Below are 18,716 nucleotides of genomic sequence, written 5' to 3'. Positions count from 1 at the left end.
GGACTATTTGTGATGGGATGTAATAAATTCTTCATCTTCAAAGCAGTTTCCCCTTTGTTGAATTTGTGTTATTGGTCATGTGATAAGTAGATAAGAAGTACTTATCATATGAAAATCCTAGGATCTTTTGATTAGGGGTGCTTCTGCTTCCACACAACTTGACTCAAGGATGTGAATACTTACTTGACGTTTTCCTTGGTCATAACCTAGCTGACTAAACTCAACTCCACAACTTAGAATGGAGTTGAGCGGCGACGAGTGTGTGCATCAAGTCTCAGTCAGTCGATTCTTGTAAAAATGTATTCTTTAATGCCTACCCTGTACATGTTTGTCCTGTGTCACTGTGTTCATTCTTGGGTGCTGTAATCCATCGTTTTTGATAAAAGTACCGTTTTATGTGATGTCTGTCAAACTGCACCGTATCCACTGTTTTTCAATGGAGTTGGAAGTTACTTTATGCACTACCACTCCATACTCTTATAAATATATATTATTGAATGCTTACTGTGTTTCTGTGCTTTTCATGATTGTAATAGATTGTAAAAATGCATTATAGCCTATGCCTCCCCAGCCAAAACAATATAATCTAGTTCAATGACTGGTTGCTCCTTCTCTGTTAAAACAATGGCATCCTTGGCATATGTCGCGTAAAACACCACTTTTTTTTCAGCACCAAAATAAAAACACGCAGATACACAGGAGGAACACAGTCACAAGGTAGGCATTAAAGAATGGACATTTTTACAAGTATAGACTGACAAGTGTATTCAGCCCAAACTCGTCGCTGCTGGAGTTGAGTTATTGGCCTAGTTTTAACCATATGGTTGTATTGTCAGTTGCAAGGAGCGCAACTGTATTCGCCTAATCACTCCAAATGAAAGACACATTATTTTTATTTTTGTTATGTTAATGCTATCAATATTTATCGTTCGAGTCTCAGAAAAACATAATAACGAATTGGTTTAAGTAAACGTACTATGCAGAAATCGCTCCGCCATTTCACGGTTGCTAAAATTCTGAAGTTTCAGTTTATGTGATAAAACAAGCAAGTATAATGTAGAAAATAATTTTACCATATATTCTTAAACCGTTGTGAAATATATTTACCATAACAAAAAATATTGTATTTTCAGCTGTTTGAATCTGGTGTTCAAAACCGAAAGTAAAAGACTAAAAAAAATAAGAACGAGAAGCATAGAAATAGTGCACATAGAACAGATCTAGCACTTCTTAAACTTGCTTTCAATGAAGAATGACAGAACCATAACACACATTTATATGTGAATTTGGTCGGGTCGACCAAAAAGTGACATATACAGCTTTAAACAAGCTGACGGGCAAATGTAGGCAATTTGGACAAAACACCTGACATGTGAAACTAGAGTAAAGTGAATAGCCAATGATCGACGATGTTACTGAGCGACAACCAACCAACAACCAATGGTAGGCTTGAATGTTCCCGAGCTCTTCGGGGCGAGACGTTTCGGTATCAAGCGGGTAAGTTGACTATCATTGTTTTGTCCATAGCTAACCGTCTAACCACGGTCTTAAAACAGTAGCTATATTATATACATCTGCATTTCATACACAAAGCTAGTAAAAGTATTTGTTTACATGTTGTCTTTGTCATACCCCTACCATTTTACCCGGAGAAATTGGCGCTTTCCTGAGCAGCCAGCTAACATTAGCTTGTTGCTAACTGAGGTTAGCTAGCTAGCCAGCCAGCCAACAAGGAAACAACAAACACAACAATGGTGTTTGGATTGTTTACTGCAAAAACAAATCTAGTAAATGTGTTTTTTTTCCTGACAGAAGTTTCGACCAGCTCAAATCTTGTTTAATAAAAAAGACTTAGTAATTAACTAGTTAGCAAGAGTCCCAGACGTTAGCCTAGCATGCTAGCTCACGTTACTGTCTGAACTGGTGGTCAGTGTCTGTTTTCGTTGTAGATAATCCTACAAAATATAAACACTGTTTGTTGTTATAATATTTGTTTTAAATCGTGCTGGTGAAAAGGGACACGGTAGAGTTTACAATGGATAATAGGTAGCAGTGGTGTTTGTGCCTGATACTGTGTAATTTTCGTTTTGTAAAAATGGTTGACCATAAATATAACAAAACTTTGAAAGGCGTAATCATTGTATTGGATAGACTCACTAAACCAGATGACATGACAGTGGTATGATACTTTTGAATTTGCCCAAGGCATCATTTTGACACTGTTGTTTTTGCCTTCCCTCAGCAAAGAATAGTCCCTATCTGATGGCGGTTGCCTCAGCAGCAGTGATGGACAGCATTGTAATCCTTGATGACGATGATGAGGAAGAGGAGAGGCCTCAACCCTCTTCCTCCACCTCCTATAAACCCTCAGCCAATCATCGTACTCCCCCAAAAATCCAACAGCCCGCTCCTACTCACATCACCCAATCTCCTTTTGCCACAGTGAAGAAAGAAAGCCATGTTCTTAAAGCAGAGAACCAGAAGCTATTTACTGAGGTAAGAGGGTACATGGATGGATGGTGGAGATGTTTGGTACAGTCACATTACAAATATGTCAGTGGAGCTGCAACACTGGAAAGCACAACTATGGCTGTGGCTTTGAGTCTTTGCAGGCAATTAGTCCATCACGATCATGTCAGATCACGGAAATCATAATGCATTTGTGCGTGACCCTTTCGAATTTGGGCCTTCCCACATCACTCTTAATCAGTGTTTTTCAAATCCCATAGTTTTGCAGGCTTTTGCTGCATCCCAGCACTAACACACCTGATAATAACTAATCTTTAAACCCATGTATTGAGCAGGAACAAAAGTGCACCAACCCTGTGTCCCCCCCAGTGGAAAGATTGAAGAACATTCTTCTAAACCCTTCTCCCTCGTTCACTCCCCTCCCTCGCTTTGTTCAGTTTGTAGAGTACTGCTCGACCCACACACAGGACTGCCCCGAGGTCATGACCTTCCTGCACGCCAAGCACTCCAAGGCCTCGCCGAACTTCCTGGCCTCGGTGGAGTTCCGCAACACGCTGGGCCGCTGCCTGACGCGCGCCCAGGCCAGCCGCACCAAGACCTTTGTCTACATCAACGAGCTGTGCACCGTCCTCAAACAGCACTCGGACAAGAGGAGGCAGACTGTCGTGAAGGTGGAGCCTACCGCCGGGGAGAAGTATGAGATGAAAGAGAAGAGGGAAGAGGAGGCACAGACAGAGGAGCTACCGTCTACCTCGGGGCAGCAGGAAGAGAAGAACGAGGAGGAGGAAGAGAAGAAGACGAAGAAGGCTTCCCGGAGACAGGTCAGCAGCACGAAGAATGGACAGAATCCATGACTTCTCTATAGCTTTATTCCTCTTCTGTCCAAAGTGTGCACTTGGTCACCCCAAGGGTTTAAAAGCATTGATTTGGTGTAGATTACTGTAATGTTTTGCATCTGATAGTTCATCATAAGGAGCAATGTGCCAGGCATATCTTCATATCTCGCTCTCTCTCGCTCTCTCAGATTGCGTACCTGGAGAACCTGCTGAAGATGTACAATGATGAGATCCGGCGGCTGCAGGAGAAGGAGCTGAGTGTCAACGAGCTAGAAGAGGAGGACTCCAGCTACATCCAGGAGCACAAGCTCAAACGCAAGGTCAGATCACCAAGGCTTATTGGTTCCAATGGCTCAGTTGGTTGGAGTGTGACGCTTGTAACGCCAGAGCTGTGGGTTTGATTCCTGCTTGAGCCACATACTAAATGTGTTAACTGTACATGACTTTGATAGATAGAAGCCACTGAAGTCCTCTCTCTCCTCTCAGATGATGAAGATCTATGATAAGCTCTGTGAGCTGAAGGGCTGCAGCAGTCTGACAGGCAGAGTGATCGAGCAGAGGATCCAGTACAAAGGGACACGCTACCCTGAGGTCAACAGAAAGGTAACCAACACATTGTTTGTTGACAACCCAATGCTTTTTGACCACTGCTTATTTATGTTATATAGACTATGGATGAAAATGAGATTTAAAACTAACCCTAGTATGAGAGAAAATCAAGGAATAAGAATAAATGCATGAAAACAATAACCATTCGAATTTTATTGGTCGCATGCAGATGTTATTGCGGGTGTAGCGAAATGCTTGTGTTCCTAGCAATTGATTTGTCTGTCCTTGGTGTTTTCTCATGGCGATACAGTACACTCTGACCCCTCCTCATCCTGCTCTCCCCACCCGCAGATTGAGCGTTTCATCAACAGTCCCGAGGCCCAGCTGAATCCCCCCGACTACACAGACATCCTGCAACATATCCGCCGGGCCAACGAGCGCCACGGCCTCAACCTCAGCAAGAAGCAGCTGACCCAGATCGCTCAGGACGCCTTCCGCGAGACCGGCAACCGCCTGCAGGAGAGACGCCACCTCGACATGGTCTACAACTTCGGCTCGCACCTCACAGACCTCTACAAGCCCGGTAAGAGAGCGTAATACACACACCTCTACATTCCTGGTTGGAGCTGTGTGTTTCCGTCTGCGATGTCTGTCTTTCTGTGTGTTAGAATAAAAAGAATAACACACTAGGGCTGGAAATTTCCAGGGACCTTACGATACGATATTATCACTATACTTAGGTGCCGATTTAAAATATGTATTGGGATTCTCATGATTCTATATGTATTGCGATTCGATACTGTGATTTTATTGCGATTCGATGTTTCCAAACATATTGCTCACCATGGGTGTGTTTGTAAATTCGCTCTGGCTATCTACTCAGATTTCTGAGCACTCTCATCTGAGCGTGCCAGAGCGCAGAATAGCTGATGAATTCACGAACGTCGGCAAAAACGCGTAATTATATTGTTGCAAGCAGCACAGTTACAGTCACCAACACTCTGGATAACATGAAAACAGCCAAACCAGCTCTGCTAGGGTGAGTAAAATGGTCAGTGAGCTGTTCCCTCATTTGTGTCTGGAAGTAGCTAGCAAGCTAGCCAGTTAGCGTGGGTGCTTGACTGGCATTGTGAGGTCAGAACGCTCAGATCAACCCTACTCCTCGGCCAGAGTGTCCAGTGTGCGCTCTGAACGCTCCGAGAGCGAAACGCTCTGAATTTACGAACGGACAATCTGACAACGCTCTGAATTTACGAACGCCCTGAGGGCACTCTGACACTTAAGATTGAATTGACGAACACACCCCCAGGGCGGCACACCAGTAAGGGCGGCAGGTAGCCTAGTGGTTAGAGCATTGGGCCAGTATATATAATGTGTGTATGTGTACACTCAGATCAACCCTACTCCTATGTGTGTGTGTGTGTGTGTGTGTGTGTGTGTGTGTGTACACACCCCATATATGTCTGCCGCAGAGAGACGAGAGCCATAAATGAGAGAGATTGTGTGTGAAGCTGTGAGAACTTGGTAGTTGACACACAATTACAGAAAGGGTGACACCAGTATGCTGCTTTGTGGATATCAGGTTGGATGTATGGGAACTATTTAGGAAGATGGACTACGAAGTCACTAACTCTCTCACTACCCCCCCCCCCCCCCTTTTTTTTCTCATTTTGCCCACCCTTACCAGCCACTGACCCTGCCCTGTTGGACCCCACGTTGGCCCGTAAGTTGCGCTCTAACCGGGAGGTGGCTCTCTCCAGCCTGGAGCAGGTCATCTCCAAATACGCCCTGAAGCAGGATGACACAGAGGAGGAGGAGAGGACTAAACGGATAGAGAGAGAGAGGCAGAAGAAAGAGGTAGGAGGAGGAGAGAGGTGTTGGAGACCAATTTACATTTTAGAAATGACTGGAGATGAAAATAAATGTTCTGTAATTCTGACCTGTTTATAGTCAGCCAACGCTTTTCCACATCTGCTTTGAAAATACATGGTATTTATTTACATAAATTACTATATCTGTCACCACTCAGTCTGTGTTTTCTGTGTGTGTCAACGGAAGGGTCAGTCATCGGCGCTGGAGGCCACCACAGCCGATGACAATCCCCTGAAGAAGGGAGAGGATGGTGAGGGTGAGGAGCAAGCTGAGGAGGAGGAGGATGATGAAGACGACGAGTCGTCTGATCCAGACATCGAGGAGGAGATCCAGGCCAGCAAATCACAAGCAGGGCCAGGTGATGAGGATGATAATTTCCATTTACACAGCACCTTTCTCAAATTCAGTGTTTTAACCCGGTTTATCCTGGGTTTTGGCAACAATGTGGAGAAATCAAATAAAACCCAAATCAGTTGAAACCAGATTTTTTCTTTTTTTTTCAGAGGATGATGAGGAGGAGGACAACGAGGTAGAGGCAGCAAACAAGAGTGAGAACGAGGTGGATGGTGGGAGTGACGGAGACCAGGATGGAGGAGAGGAAGACGAGAACGCCGAGGTTGACAAAGACTCCGTGATGAGTGGAATCAGCCCCATTTCCCAGGGTGACACCCCACGGATCTCCTCCTTAGTCGACGAATCCCCCACAGACAGCCCCAGCCAATCAGAGGCGATGGAGGTAGACAAGGGGAACGAATCATCCAATACCAACCTGACAAAGGAGGACATTGTTTCCTCCAATCACGTTTCAGCTGTGTCCATAAGCACTAGTGTGGAAATGAAGGACTCCTCAGCCTCCCCCATGGCGGCGAATCAGGTCTCTTTGCCACCGTCACCGGTGCTGATTTCGACGAATGAGGACTCCTGCACGGTCATCACTGAGACGAGGTCAGCGAATTGCAGCCCCAGGCCACCCAGTCCCAAAGACACCTCCAGAGGCAGGAAGAGAAAGAGGAAAGAAGAGGTGAAATCCAGGAAGTCTTACAACGGGGTTCTAAGGCACCACAATGGGAGGTAAGGCTGTAGCACCCAAATTAATGATGGGGGGGGGGGGAATCCATGGAGATACCTATCCATTTTCAAATATGGAGACTTGAATTAATGAATTCTCTGTCCGTATGCAGTGACCGTGACCTCCCTCTGGACATGGATGCGGTGACCAGTAGCCCCCTGCAGGCGGACTCCACCAGGGCAGACACTCCCACCCAGGAGATGGTCACCAGCTCCCAGTCCACCCCGCCTCCCAAGAAAAACAAGGTGAGGGTAAATGATGATTGCTGATGTTTAAGTATCATGACACTATACCTTTTTTCCACGTATGCTCAGCATATCAAACACACAGTGCATTCGGAAAGTATTCAGACCCCTTGACTATTTCCACATTTTGTTACATTACAGCCTTATTCTAAAACGGATTAATGTATTTTTTTCCCCCATCAATCTACATACAATACCCCATAATGACAAAGCTAAAACGGGTTTAATTTATATAGAAATACCTTATTTACATAAGTATTCAGACCCTTTGCTATGAGACTCCAAATTGAGCTCAGGTGCATCCTGTTTCTATTGATCATCCTTGAGATGTTTCTACAACTTGATTGGAGTCTATCTATGGTAAATTCAATTGATTGGACATGATTTGGAAAGGCACACACCTGTCTATATACGGTCCCACAGTTGACAGTGCATGTCCAGTGTTTCCGCTGCACTCATTTTGCTGTGGTGCTTGCGCCGCAGCAAAATCATTTCCGCCACACAACAACAAAAATATTGAACATGAACAAATATTTCTGCTGAGGCCGATTTTGAGGATGCTAGAACAGTCCACATGTGCTTTTCCTCTGCAAACAAAACGAGTAATTCATAGGAAAATCAATCAACCCCATAGTACAACAGCTTATATATACACACACACATACCTATATATATACTGCTCAAAAAAATAAAGGGAACACTTAAACAACACATCCTAGATCTGAATGAATGAAATCATCTTATTAAATACTTTTTTCTTTACATAGTTGAATGTGCTGACAACAAAATCACACAAATAATCAATGGAAATCCAATTTATCAACCCATGGAGGTCTGGATTTGGAGTCACACTCAAAATTAAAGTGGAAAACCACACTACAGGCTGATCCAACTTTGATGTAATGTCCTTAAAACAAGTCAAAATGAGGCTCAGTAGTGTGTGTGGCCTCCACGTGCCTGTATGACCTCCCTACAACGCCTGGGCATGCTCCTGATGAGGTGGCGGATGGTCTCCTGAGGGATCTCCTCCCAGATCTGGACTAAAGCATCCGCCAACTCCTGGACAGTCTGTGGTGCAACGTGGCGTTGGTGGATGGAGCAGCAAAGAAGCCACTTCTCTCCAGGAAAAACATCAGGAACAGACTGATATTCTGCAAAGGGTACAGGGATTGGACGACTGGGGTAAAGTCATTTTCTCTGTACTTGAACCCTATCTAACATCTCTGGAGAGGCCTGAAAATAGCTGTGCAGCGACTCTCCCCATCCAACCTGACAGAGCTTGAGAGAATCTGCAGAGAAGAATGGGAGAAACTCTCCAAATACATGTGTGCCAAGCTTGTAGCATCATACCCAGAAGACTCGAGGCTGTAATAGCTGCCAAAGGTTCTCAAAAAGGTTACTCAAAATACTGAGTAAAGGGTCTGAATACTTTTGTAAATGTAATATTTCAGTTTACTTTTTATAAATTTGCAAACATTTCTAAACTTGTCATTATGGGGTATTGTGTGTCGATTGGGGGGGGACAATTTAATAAATTTTAGAATAAGGCTGTAACGTAACAAAATGTGGAAAAAGTCAAGGGATCTGAATACTTTGAATGCAGTGTGTGTGTCATGCTCTAGCTCCACTGCTGTGACATATCACCAAACATTTTTGTGGCGAAGTCACTTGTGTACACTATACAAACCTCTTACCAATCTCCACTTTGTGTCATTTTCAGGTCAACGTGGCCACTCAGTGTGACCCGGATGAAGTGATCGTCCTATCGGACTCGGAATGACCTCTGCCCCCAACCCTACTGGGTGTTCAGGCTTCCCATTGCTAGCCTGGAACCAGGTCTGTTTATGCTGCACAAAAAGATCTGGGACCAGATCTGGGACCAGGCCATCCCATTACTGCCTCTTGACTTCCAAACCAGTGCCTGCTAATGTGAACTCTTGAAAATGCACACATTTTCAGACGGGAGAGAGCAAACTTTTCATTACAAATTTAAACTGGCAATGGACGTGGTAGTTTACCACCAGTGTTTACATTTTGTATTTATATGCCAATTTTTGCCCAGCGTCTGGATTGTGTGAGGAGGGAGGAGTATCACGTCAGGTTATTTTTGTATTTTAGCTGTAAAAATGAGTTCAATTAGATATTATTTTACCCGATTTTATATATTTTTTTTGTCAATCCTTTTAGGTGGGTGAATGAATGGGTGTCTGTGTTCGTATTCTAGAATGCCGGCAATAGAAGATGAGCCAGTGGAACACCGGAGTACTGTATCTTAGATTTTATACAGAGCCAATACACAATCTACACGTCCAACTGTCAGTGGATTATTTGCTGTGTGGTTGCTGTGTCCACATAGTGCAACCTAATGGCCTGAACAACGCTATTTCTCCCAAGTAGTTACAAGAGCAACTACGTGGCAGATTGGCCATTTGTGTTCAAGATGCCAAACGAACACAATTGAGCAGATGCGTTGACGTAAACGGCCAGGTACAGCTTTGCGTTAACGTGAAATTGTAGTGCAGTGTCCTACTTTATGCAGGCATAACGAAGAAATGTTCACATTGACTTTGCAGAAATAGCTGTGTTCATGCTGATGGGTGTTGTTGTAGGGGAAGTCCATCTCAGCATGTAGTAAGCAGGTAGGTGTTTAGGTTGATTTACATCAAAGGAACGTTCATGACGCCTCTTGCTTGAGACTGCAAACGGTGGTAATGATTTAATCAGACTCATTCTTTTTCAAACCTCCCTAAGACACTTTGATTGGATTCTGTTGTTTTGACCAATTCAAGAAGGTTACGGGGATGGTCACTTAATGTTATCTAATTTTCCTTTTAGTACACTGAGAAGCAAAGATCACATTTCCTTTTAAATAAATAAACTTTGATAATAAATGAAAGTGCTTTGTGGTAACTCATTTAAAGCGATTAGGTAAGTTGTCCTTGCAAACATAGCGCCACATTCAGTTGCCCAACGTTGTTGAACATTGCTGACGTGATTACTAATTCTACATGTCAGATGTGTTTGTTCACATACCATATTTCTATCTGAATGTTCCACGGGTGTTTTGTGGGTAAAAGCATAGAAAAACATGAATTGTACATTTGGAAATGCAAAAACATTACAGAAATGAACTTTATACTTTTTATTTAACTTGGCAAGTCAATTAAGAAGAAATTCTTATTTACAATGCCGGCACGACCAAGAGGCAGAAGGGCTCCTGTGGGGATGGTGGATAAAAAAAATGTAGGACGAAACACACATCGAGACACCACAACGCTACACAACACTTGGTACAAACACAAAGGATAAGGTGGAGGCAACACATCATGCAAAGCAGCTACAAGAGTCAGTAAGCGTGTCCATGACTGAGTCTGAATGTAGAGATTGAGATAAAACTGTCCAGTTTGGGTTTTTTGCATCTCGTTGCAGTCGCTAGCTGCAGTGAACTGAAAAGAGGAGCGACCTTGGGATGTGTGTGCTTTGGGGACATAGATCCAACCCTTTCCCCCCCATTTTTGCCAAAAATGACATACCCAAATCAAACTGCCTGTAGCTCAGGACCTGAAGCAAAGGATATGCATATTCTTGATACCATTTGAAAGGAAACACATTGAAGTTTGTGGAAATGTGAAATGAATGTTGGAGAATAACACAGATCTAGTAAAAGATAATACAAAGACAATGTGGTTTTTTCCCCCCCCATCTTTGAAATGCAAGAGAAAGGCCATAATGTATTATTCCAGCCCAGGTGCAATTTAGATTTTGGCCACTAGCTGACAGCAGTGTCTGTGCAAAGTTTTAAACTGATCCAATGAACCATTGCATATCTGTTCAAAATGTTATCAAGACTGCCTAATTGGATTAATACATTTAAGTTCATAACTGTGCACTTTCCTCAAACAATAGCATGGTATTCTTTCACTGTAATAGCTACTGTAAATTGGACAGTGCAGTTAGATGAACAATAATTTAAGCTTTCTGCCCATATCGGATATGTCTATGTCCTGGGAATTTGTTACTTACAACCTCATGCTAATCACATTAGCCTACGTTGACTCCACTGTCCCCCGAGGGGGACACCGATCCTGTAGAGGTTAACAGAATGTGACTGGCAGAACAGGTGCTGTATGTGGAGGATGAGGGTTGCAGTAGGTATCTGAGGGGAGTGAGATTTAAGAGGGTTTTATAAATAAGCATCAGTGATGTGTCCTATAAGGAGTCTTGGTGGCAAATCGGATGGCCAAATGGTAAAGAACATCTAGCCTCTCGGGAGCACCTTTACCTGACGATCTATAAATTACGTCTTCCTAATCTAACATGGGTAGGATGGTGATCTGAGTCAGGGTTAGTTTGGCAGCTGGGGTGAAAGAGGAGCGATTATGATAGAGGAAACCAAGTCTAGATTGAACCTTAGCCTGCAGCTTGGACATGTGCTGGGAGAAGGATAGTGTACTGTCTAGCCATACTCCCAAGTACTTGTATGAGGTGACTACCTCAAGCTCTAAACCCTCAGAGGTAGTAATCACACCTGTGGGGGGAGAGGCATTCTTCTTACCGAACCACATGACCTTTGTTTTGGAGATGTTCAGAACAAGGTTAAGGGCAGAGAAAGCTTGCTGGACACTAAAAGCTTTGTTGTAGAGCGTTCAACATAAAATCTGTGGAGGGGCCAGTTTAGTACAAGACTGTATAAAGACAACTGAAGGCCTTAAAGAAAAGTTGATGTTTTTTTTGTAACATAGATCACACATTAGAACAAGGCACAGCTTGCTAAATTACACCAGGCATTTTATTTAGCCTTTTGATACAGATTAGTAAAGATCACATTGATGTACTTGGCCTATAGTAACAATGTCTAAGAAAGACTTGCGCCTCGCTCACACCTACTGCGTCATTGTGTTTTGGTACACCAGAAGTACATTCATTTCCAATGGAACACTGCGTTTGCCTTGCAACATGGCAGTTGCATTGCGTTCTGTGTGGTGCATACGTTGGATTTATCGAACGTATGCATAAAATGGCATGTGCAGAAGGCTTGACGGACATTATAGAAGGTGAATGTTGAACTTTTGTTGCACACATCCAGACAATGCTGCGCAATGACGCTGTAGGTGTGATTGAAGCATTAGGCAACAACTCCGGTTCCACACACGTGCAACAACAATCATGTGTTCAATATCAAATTATATGTAACCCAAAATATGCACTATTCAGAAGTTACAACCAACATATTTCAGACCTAGTGTACAGTAGCAACAAGCTTTCTACATTTTTCCGCACAATTTTCCCTTTATGAAAAAAAGGTATTTATCCTGCCATAAAGATGACAACTGGATACTGGCTGTTAAGTGTTATACAATAGTACAAACTTTAAGATCATCAGATGAAAAGGTGTTACATGAAGTTGAATCCTTTGATTATGTGATGTAAATGCTATGTAATTAAGCCAGGCAAGTTATTGAACAGTCCTCTATTGAAACCATACTGTAAAGTCTTGAAACAGTCCATGGAATTCCTTTTCAATCTCACAAATAGCAGCCAACTTGAGTATTAAGAGGGAGTCAGTACATTGAGCCTGTCAATACGAAACTCACTATTGACCAAAAGCACTTTATATACAGTGTGGTTTGAAATTGACACCCTTGATAATGAGCAAAAATGACTGTATAAAATATTTCAAATACTGAGCTATATTATATGCTAATACAGTGCTAAGAGAAATACATTTTGTTTAGTAATATTTTTTTCCCCTCAAAAGGTAGGGGTAAAAATGGACACCCCTGTTTTTGATACCTCACCTTGTGAGGATAATGACATTGAGCCTTTTTAAACATGTTTTATGAGATTGGAGAACACATTGGGAGGGATCTTAGACCATTCCTCCATATAGAATCTTTCCAGATCTGTAGTCTGCGCTTATGGACTGCCCTTTTCTGTCTGGAGACAGATGGCCATTGCAAAATTTTGAATGGCCAATTAAGCATTTCTTTGTGAATTTTGATGTGTGCTTGGGGTTATTGTCTCACTGGAAGATCCAGTTGCGGCGAAGTTTCCTCCTCCTGGCAGAGGCAACCGGGTTCTTGGCTAAAATGTCCTGGTACTGGGTCAAGCTCAACTCTCAGTCTCCGGATTTGAAACCCAATTGAAGAGGGCAGTCCATAAGCGCAGACAAAGGATATCAATGATGTGGAAGAGTTTTGTATGGAGGAATGTTCTAAAAAATCCCTCCCAAAGTGTTCAACAACTCATAAAACATTTTAGAAATAGGCTCCGTGCAGTTATCCTCACAAGGTGAGGTATTGAAAAAAGGGGTGTCAATCATTTTACCCCTATGTTTCTGAGAAGAAAAACTTACTTGTAAGACAAAATCTTTCTCTGAGCAATCGTATTAGTATAAAATAATATTTCCCAATTTTCTTTTGCGTACAATATAGCTCAGTATTTACATTTATACAGTCATTTTTATCAAGGGCGTCAATATCTTCAGACCCAACACCCACTGTATGTTCTAGTAAGGCAGTCAAATTAAGTATATAAATTAGTGTTAAATAGTTCAATATTCCCTATTTGATAAATATAAACATAAATATTTCATTATATACACTTAGTTTAAGCTCACTTCAAATGCAATTTCCTCAACTGCTGCAATCATGACATTCTATCACATGATTTAACAGATAAGCACACAAAGACTACAAGCAACAAGTCTTTCTCTTAACTCCAGACAAGTTTTTCTCCTGAATAAAAACATCACAGCCACAACCTTCATAGAAGGTAAAACCCTGGTAAAAACATACAGAATCCTGGTGGATACAGCTTTGTTGAGCCAGCCTACTGTTAATAGTGCTCAATGTCTCAAGGCATGCATTGGAATTTGGCAGTTTGAGTAAGGAATGATCTGTAAGTAACCCAAGTGTCAGACTGTAATGCTTTGTTGTCTACGATCAATATTAATGAGGATGACTTGTAAACACACTATACACTGTATAGTTTTGCACCTATCATAATGGTAGCAGATTAGTAAGTGATATAATAGGATATATTTACAGTAATACTGTACCATAGCACTGGAATTGGACAGTGAACACATCACCCGTGTGGAAGGGCATCCTGTGAAACAAGACCGCAGTACTGCAAGGCTCTTCTTCAGACACTTACTTGAAATGCACTCATTCCCTGGCAGAACAAAGCTTAGAATATTGTAGAACACATCACTTACAACAGCAACTTTACTCTTTATTTCTAGTTTAGATTTTGCCAAAAGTGTTGTTGCTGAGTCATTGTCTCTTGATTTTTGGTTTTCTTAGACACAGCATGTGCCACAAAGCAGTCATACAGAGAATAACCTTGACATGTAAGAGTACACTGAACTGTACAATGGCCCCTAGCCATTTTCCAAGAGGGGCACTTTCCAGAGATCATTGGAATACCTCTCCAAAGCCCCCTTGTCTTAAACACTCAAATGGTGTTCACCCGTTTGGTCAAGTGACACTACTATCATTATCACCAACCTCACACACTTCCTCCTCACACCCACCTTGGCTGACCCCCAGACCAAACACAGAACCTTGACCCTGCAACATGCTCGGAGAGTTGACCCCTAAGCGCGCTCCTGCACCGGCCATGGTCAGGCAAGAGACGGCATTGCTGCTGCTACCTGTACTGCAATGATGTGGCGACAAGACCGAGATCCCTTTCCTGCCACCAACGGCATCTTGACCGGCCTCGCTGGCCGAGAGGGGGAGATGAGGGAGGTGCTGAGGGGAAACGCCATCAGTGCGGTCGGACCCTCCCCCACCCTCGCTCCTGCCAGCCGCCCCGCCACGTCTCTCGCAGTGGGAGCGGTGCCGCATGTAGCTGTCGCGCCACATGAACTTCTTGCCGCAGCCGTGGCAGTCGTAGGGCTTGAGTCCCGTGTGGGTCTTCATGTGCTCCGTCAGGTGGTGCTTCATCTTGAACTTCTTGGCGCAGACGGGGCAGTTGAAGGGCCGCAGGTCCAGGTGCATGTTGATATGGCGGTCGCGCATGCTCTTGTGGGTGAAGGTCTTTCCACAGTGGCACATGAACACCTTCCCTGAACCCCCGCCACCACCCCCATCCAGTCCATCTATGCCACCGCCCAAACCCCCCTGTGCTGACAAATGGACCGCTCCATGCTCTAAGTTTGGCCCTTTAAATGGTGCCCCAGCCATACCACTGCCTATTCCTATGGGTTGAGAGGAGTCTAAAGAGGATTGGCTGTACATGAGGATCTGGTTGCCTTGCATGTCTATGGGAAAGAGCTGAGCTCTAGCAGCAGCAGCAGACTGGACTTGGCCGAGTAGGGCAGAAACAGCTCTGCCACCACTCTGACCAGCGCTGTCATGAAGGTGCTGTGGGGGAGTCTGGTCCATCAAACCACTGTCAAATTTGAGGTAGTCTTCAGAAGATTGGCAGTAATCCATCTATGACAAAAAGTGATTCAGTTTGGTAATGATCCAAAAATACAGAAACTGACAGTTTCTGATAAGTTAGAATGGTAAGTAGCCACATACACAGACAAACATTTCGCATCAAGGGTTTGACTAACCTGTGTCTCCATCTCATGGTCCGCTCTGCTCCTCAGCTCTCCAGACAGAGTTCTGACGTTGGATATGTTGAAGGTCCTCTCCCTCTCCCTCAACATCTCCAACTCTCTCTCCTCTTCCTCATCTGGCCCTTCCTCCCCCGACACCACAATCAGGTCATCGTCCTGGGCTCTCTCCGTCTTCACCACCACCCACTGCTTCCGGGGCATGATGCTTGGCTGGCTGTAGGTGGGTCGCTTCTGGAGAGGGGAGGCATCCCCGTCTTGGTAGGACGACACTCCGAAGCTGTCGCTGACTCCAACCTCTTGGTCCGAGACAGAGGTTGTCTGTTTCCTCCTGCTGCTCCTTTGCTTCCTCTGGAACGGGAGCTCTTCTTCCTCCTCCTCTTCGATCAGAAAGGCCTCCTCGGCCCCAGAAGGGGTGCAGTAGCTGGGAGTGGCGTTCACGCCTTCCTGCCCTGCAGCTCCAGCTGCCGCTGCTCCCCCGCCGAAGTTGACGTCTCTGGGGCTGAAGTAGTTGGTGCTGCTGGGAGACTGGCTCTCACTCAGGGACGGACGGCTGGGAGGGTGAGGGGCTGCCTGGGTGTTGCTTCCACCTGCTTGGGCGCTCCCAGCCCCTAGGGAGCTTTCACTGCTACTACATCCAGGGTTCCCCTGCACTCCCCCAATGATCCCCTGGGATGCGCTACCCACCACCCGCCCCTCTTTGAGGAGCTCTGTGCACTTGTCCACGATGTGCCACATCTGCAGCACGCTGCCCACGGTGAGGTAGTTGACGATGTCTTCGCGGAGCATGCGCAGCTGGCCCGTGTAAGCGCAGCTCAGGACGCTCTCGAACGCCAGCGGGTCCATGACGGCAGGGATGGAGACGGTGGACATGTTCTTCAAGAGCACCTGGGGGGGTGGACGACGACGACAGTTAATGATGGCTGGCGACATCCCAATGCACAGAATCAAGGTTATCGACGTAAGCTCTCACTTCACTGCAGCAAGTTGCATAGCGCCATAGGCCTTGGACGAAAACCCATCTACATGAGACACTATCAGAGGCTGTTACAGAGTTAAACTAAGTTCAGTCTGGCTCTGCAACGCGCCAGCAAGCAGAACAAGACACACACCTGGTCGTGAAAGTAGGGTGAGGATGCAGCTAGCACGCAGCGGTGGGCCTTGAACACCTTCCCTTGGACCTGGATGGAGAGGTCACAGAGCTGGCCCTCCTCGCGCTGCCGATTCAGGCTGTCCAGTACAGACGCCCGGGAGCTGGGGAAGCACACCTGAACTACCGAGCCAGAGGGGGCACCTGAGCTGCTACAGCCCTGCCCCATTGACAGAGAATGCATCTAGGTGTTTCAAGAGATGGAAAGTTAAGTTTATGACAGAATAATTCAACGGACACGTTATATCAAGTGGTGAATGAATGTTGTATGTCCTTTCATTTACCTACAAGTAGGCAACAGTTTTCCTGAGATTGACCCTTTATTAGTGCTTATTAATGCCTACCACAAAACATTGTTCAACCACATTCACGAAACAGTAATATGAAATGACCCTAGGTGGTCAATCAACCAATCAAAACTAATTTAATGTAAGCTAAGCTTTACAGATCACAACCGATTCTTTCTTATAATGCATTGACTCAAATTTCTCTGAATGACGGACTTGAGACTCAAAAATATTTATTAACATTTTGTTGGGGAAATGTTACAGCCTACAGATTGGTTCAATAAATCAATGAAAGAAACGGTCAGTTGCCAGTTAATAAACGTGATGAGCAGTAGTCTTTATTTTGTCACATGCATAGCAAAATAACAGATAGCAATGCAATTAGTTAGCATTTGTAGCCAATCTAGCTAGCTAGTAGCAAAGCAAACTGGTGTGTAAGCAGTCTGTGCCGGTGGACATGCGTTGAAAAGACAGTGTTTGGAGTTTCTCTCATTACAAAGCATAGTACTTTTCAAGCTCTTAATCATGAGAGCATCATTTAGCTACAACTAAAAGCTGCCTTCAATGTCTATCTACTGGTAACTAGCTAACATTAGCTTGCTAAAATGTGTCTAGCTAGCAAGCTAAACACAACTTACCGTTTTAGAATGTGCACCTTTGAAACAATTATGTCAAGCCAGACTCTCTATACCGACAACCTACCCTCTCTCCGTTGTTTACATATAAATTTCCAATGGTATGATTTATTTTCTGTCATGTTTTGCATACAACCCATCATGCGCCGCCTTTGAAGAAATGCCAGACGACTAAAAAAGTAGCAGGGTTGGTCTCGACTACCGACAAGACACTGGAGGTAACATAGCAACCGAGCTAATTCGACCTCTTGTGGCGTTTAGTGAAAGTGGTAAAACAAAGAAGAGGTTAGTTAATTAAACAGATGTATACTGGACAAAAAATATAAACGCAACAATTTCAAAGACTTTACTGAGTTCAAGGAAATCAGTCAAATAAATTCGTTAGGCCCTAATCTATAGATTTCACATGACTGGGAATACAGATACGCATCTGTTGGTCACAGATACTTTAAAAAAAACTGTAGAGGCGTGGATCAGAAAACCAGTCAGTATCTGGTGTGACGATTTGCCTCATGCAGCAAGACACATCTAGACTCGATCAGGCTGTTGCTTGTGGAACGTTATTCCTCTTCAATGGCTATGCGAAATTTCTGGATATTGGCGGGAACTAGAACACACTGTTGTACACGTCAATCCAGAGAATCCCAAACATGCTCTATGTCTAGTGACTATGCAGGACATGGAAGAACTGGGACATTTTTAGCGTCCAGGAATTGTGTACAGATCCTTGCGAAATGGGGCCGTGCATTATCATGCTGAAACATGTGATGGCGACAAATGAATGGCACGAAAATGGGCCTCCGGATCTCGTCACGGTATCTCTGTGCATTCAAATTGCCATCAATAAAATGCAATTATGTTTGATGTCCATAGTTTATGCCTGCCCATACCATAACTACCATGGGTCACTCTGTTCACAACGTTGACATCAGCAAACCAACAGCTCTGGTGGACATTCCTACAGTCAACATGCCAATTACATGCTCCCTCAAAATTTGAGACATCTGTAGCATTGTGTTGTTTCAAAACTGC

General features: G+C 44.1%; 2 protein-coding genes across 2 annotated transcripts; one reads left to right on the top strand and one right to left on the bottom strand.

The window, feature by feature from the left end:
* The first annotated feature begins 1,354 nt into the window (after positions 1–1,354).
* On the top strand, positions 1,355–9,936 carry LOC106588403 (uncharacterized). Its single transcript, XM_014177346.3, has 11 exons — positions 1,355–1,497; positions 2,243–2,496; positions 2,907–3,290; positions 3,494–3,625; positions 3,792–3,908; positions 4,206–4,437; positions 5,542–5,711; positions 5,913–6,084; positions 6,230–6,797; positions 6,908–7,040; positions 8,761–9,936. The coding sequence occupies exons 1-11, from the start codon at positions 1,410–1,412 to the stop codon at positions 8,818–8,820; spliced, it is 2,310 nt and encodes a 769-aa protein (XP_014032821.3). The 5' UTR covers positions 1,355–1,409; the 3' UTR covers positions 8,821–9,936.
* A 1,875-nt stretch (positions 9,937–11,811) lies between these two features.
* On the bottom strand, positions 11,812–18,294 carry LOC106588406 (zinc finger and BTB domain-containing protein 22). The gene is made up of 4 exons (XM_014177348.3): positions 17,688–18,294; positions 16,725–16,946; positions 15,610–16,500; positions 11,812–15,484 (listed from the first exon to the last, which is right to left on the bottom strand). The coding sequence occupies exons 2-4, from the start codon at positions 16,944–16,946 to the stop codon at positions 14,522–14,524; spliced, it is 2,076 nt and encodes a 691-aa protein (XP_014032823.3). The 5' UTR covers positions 17,688–18,294; the 3' UTR covers positions 11,812–14,521.
* Between the last annotated feature and the right edge of the window lie 422 nt (positions 18,295–18,716).

Source organism: Salmo salar, chromosome 27 (genome assembly GCF_965601325.2).
Source record: "Salmo salar chromosome 27, fSalSal1, whole genome shotgun sequence".
NCBI lineage: Eukaryota > Metazoa > Chordata > Actinopteri > Salmoniformes > Salmonidae > Salmo > Salmo salar.
The sequence above is the reverse complement of the archived record's forward strand: the minus strand, read 5'-3'. Positions and strand labels throughout refer to the sequence as shown.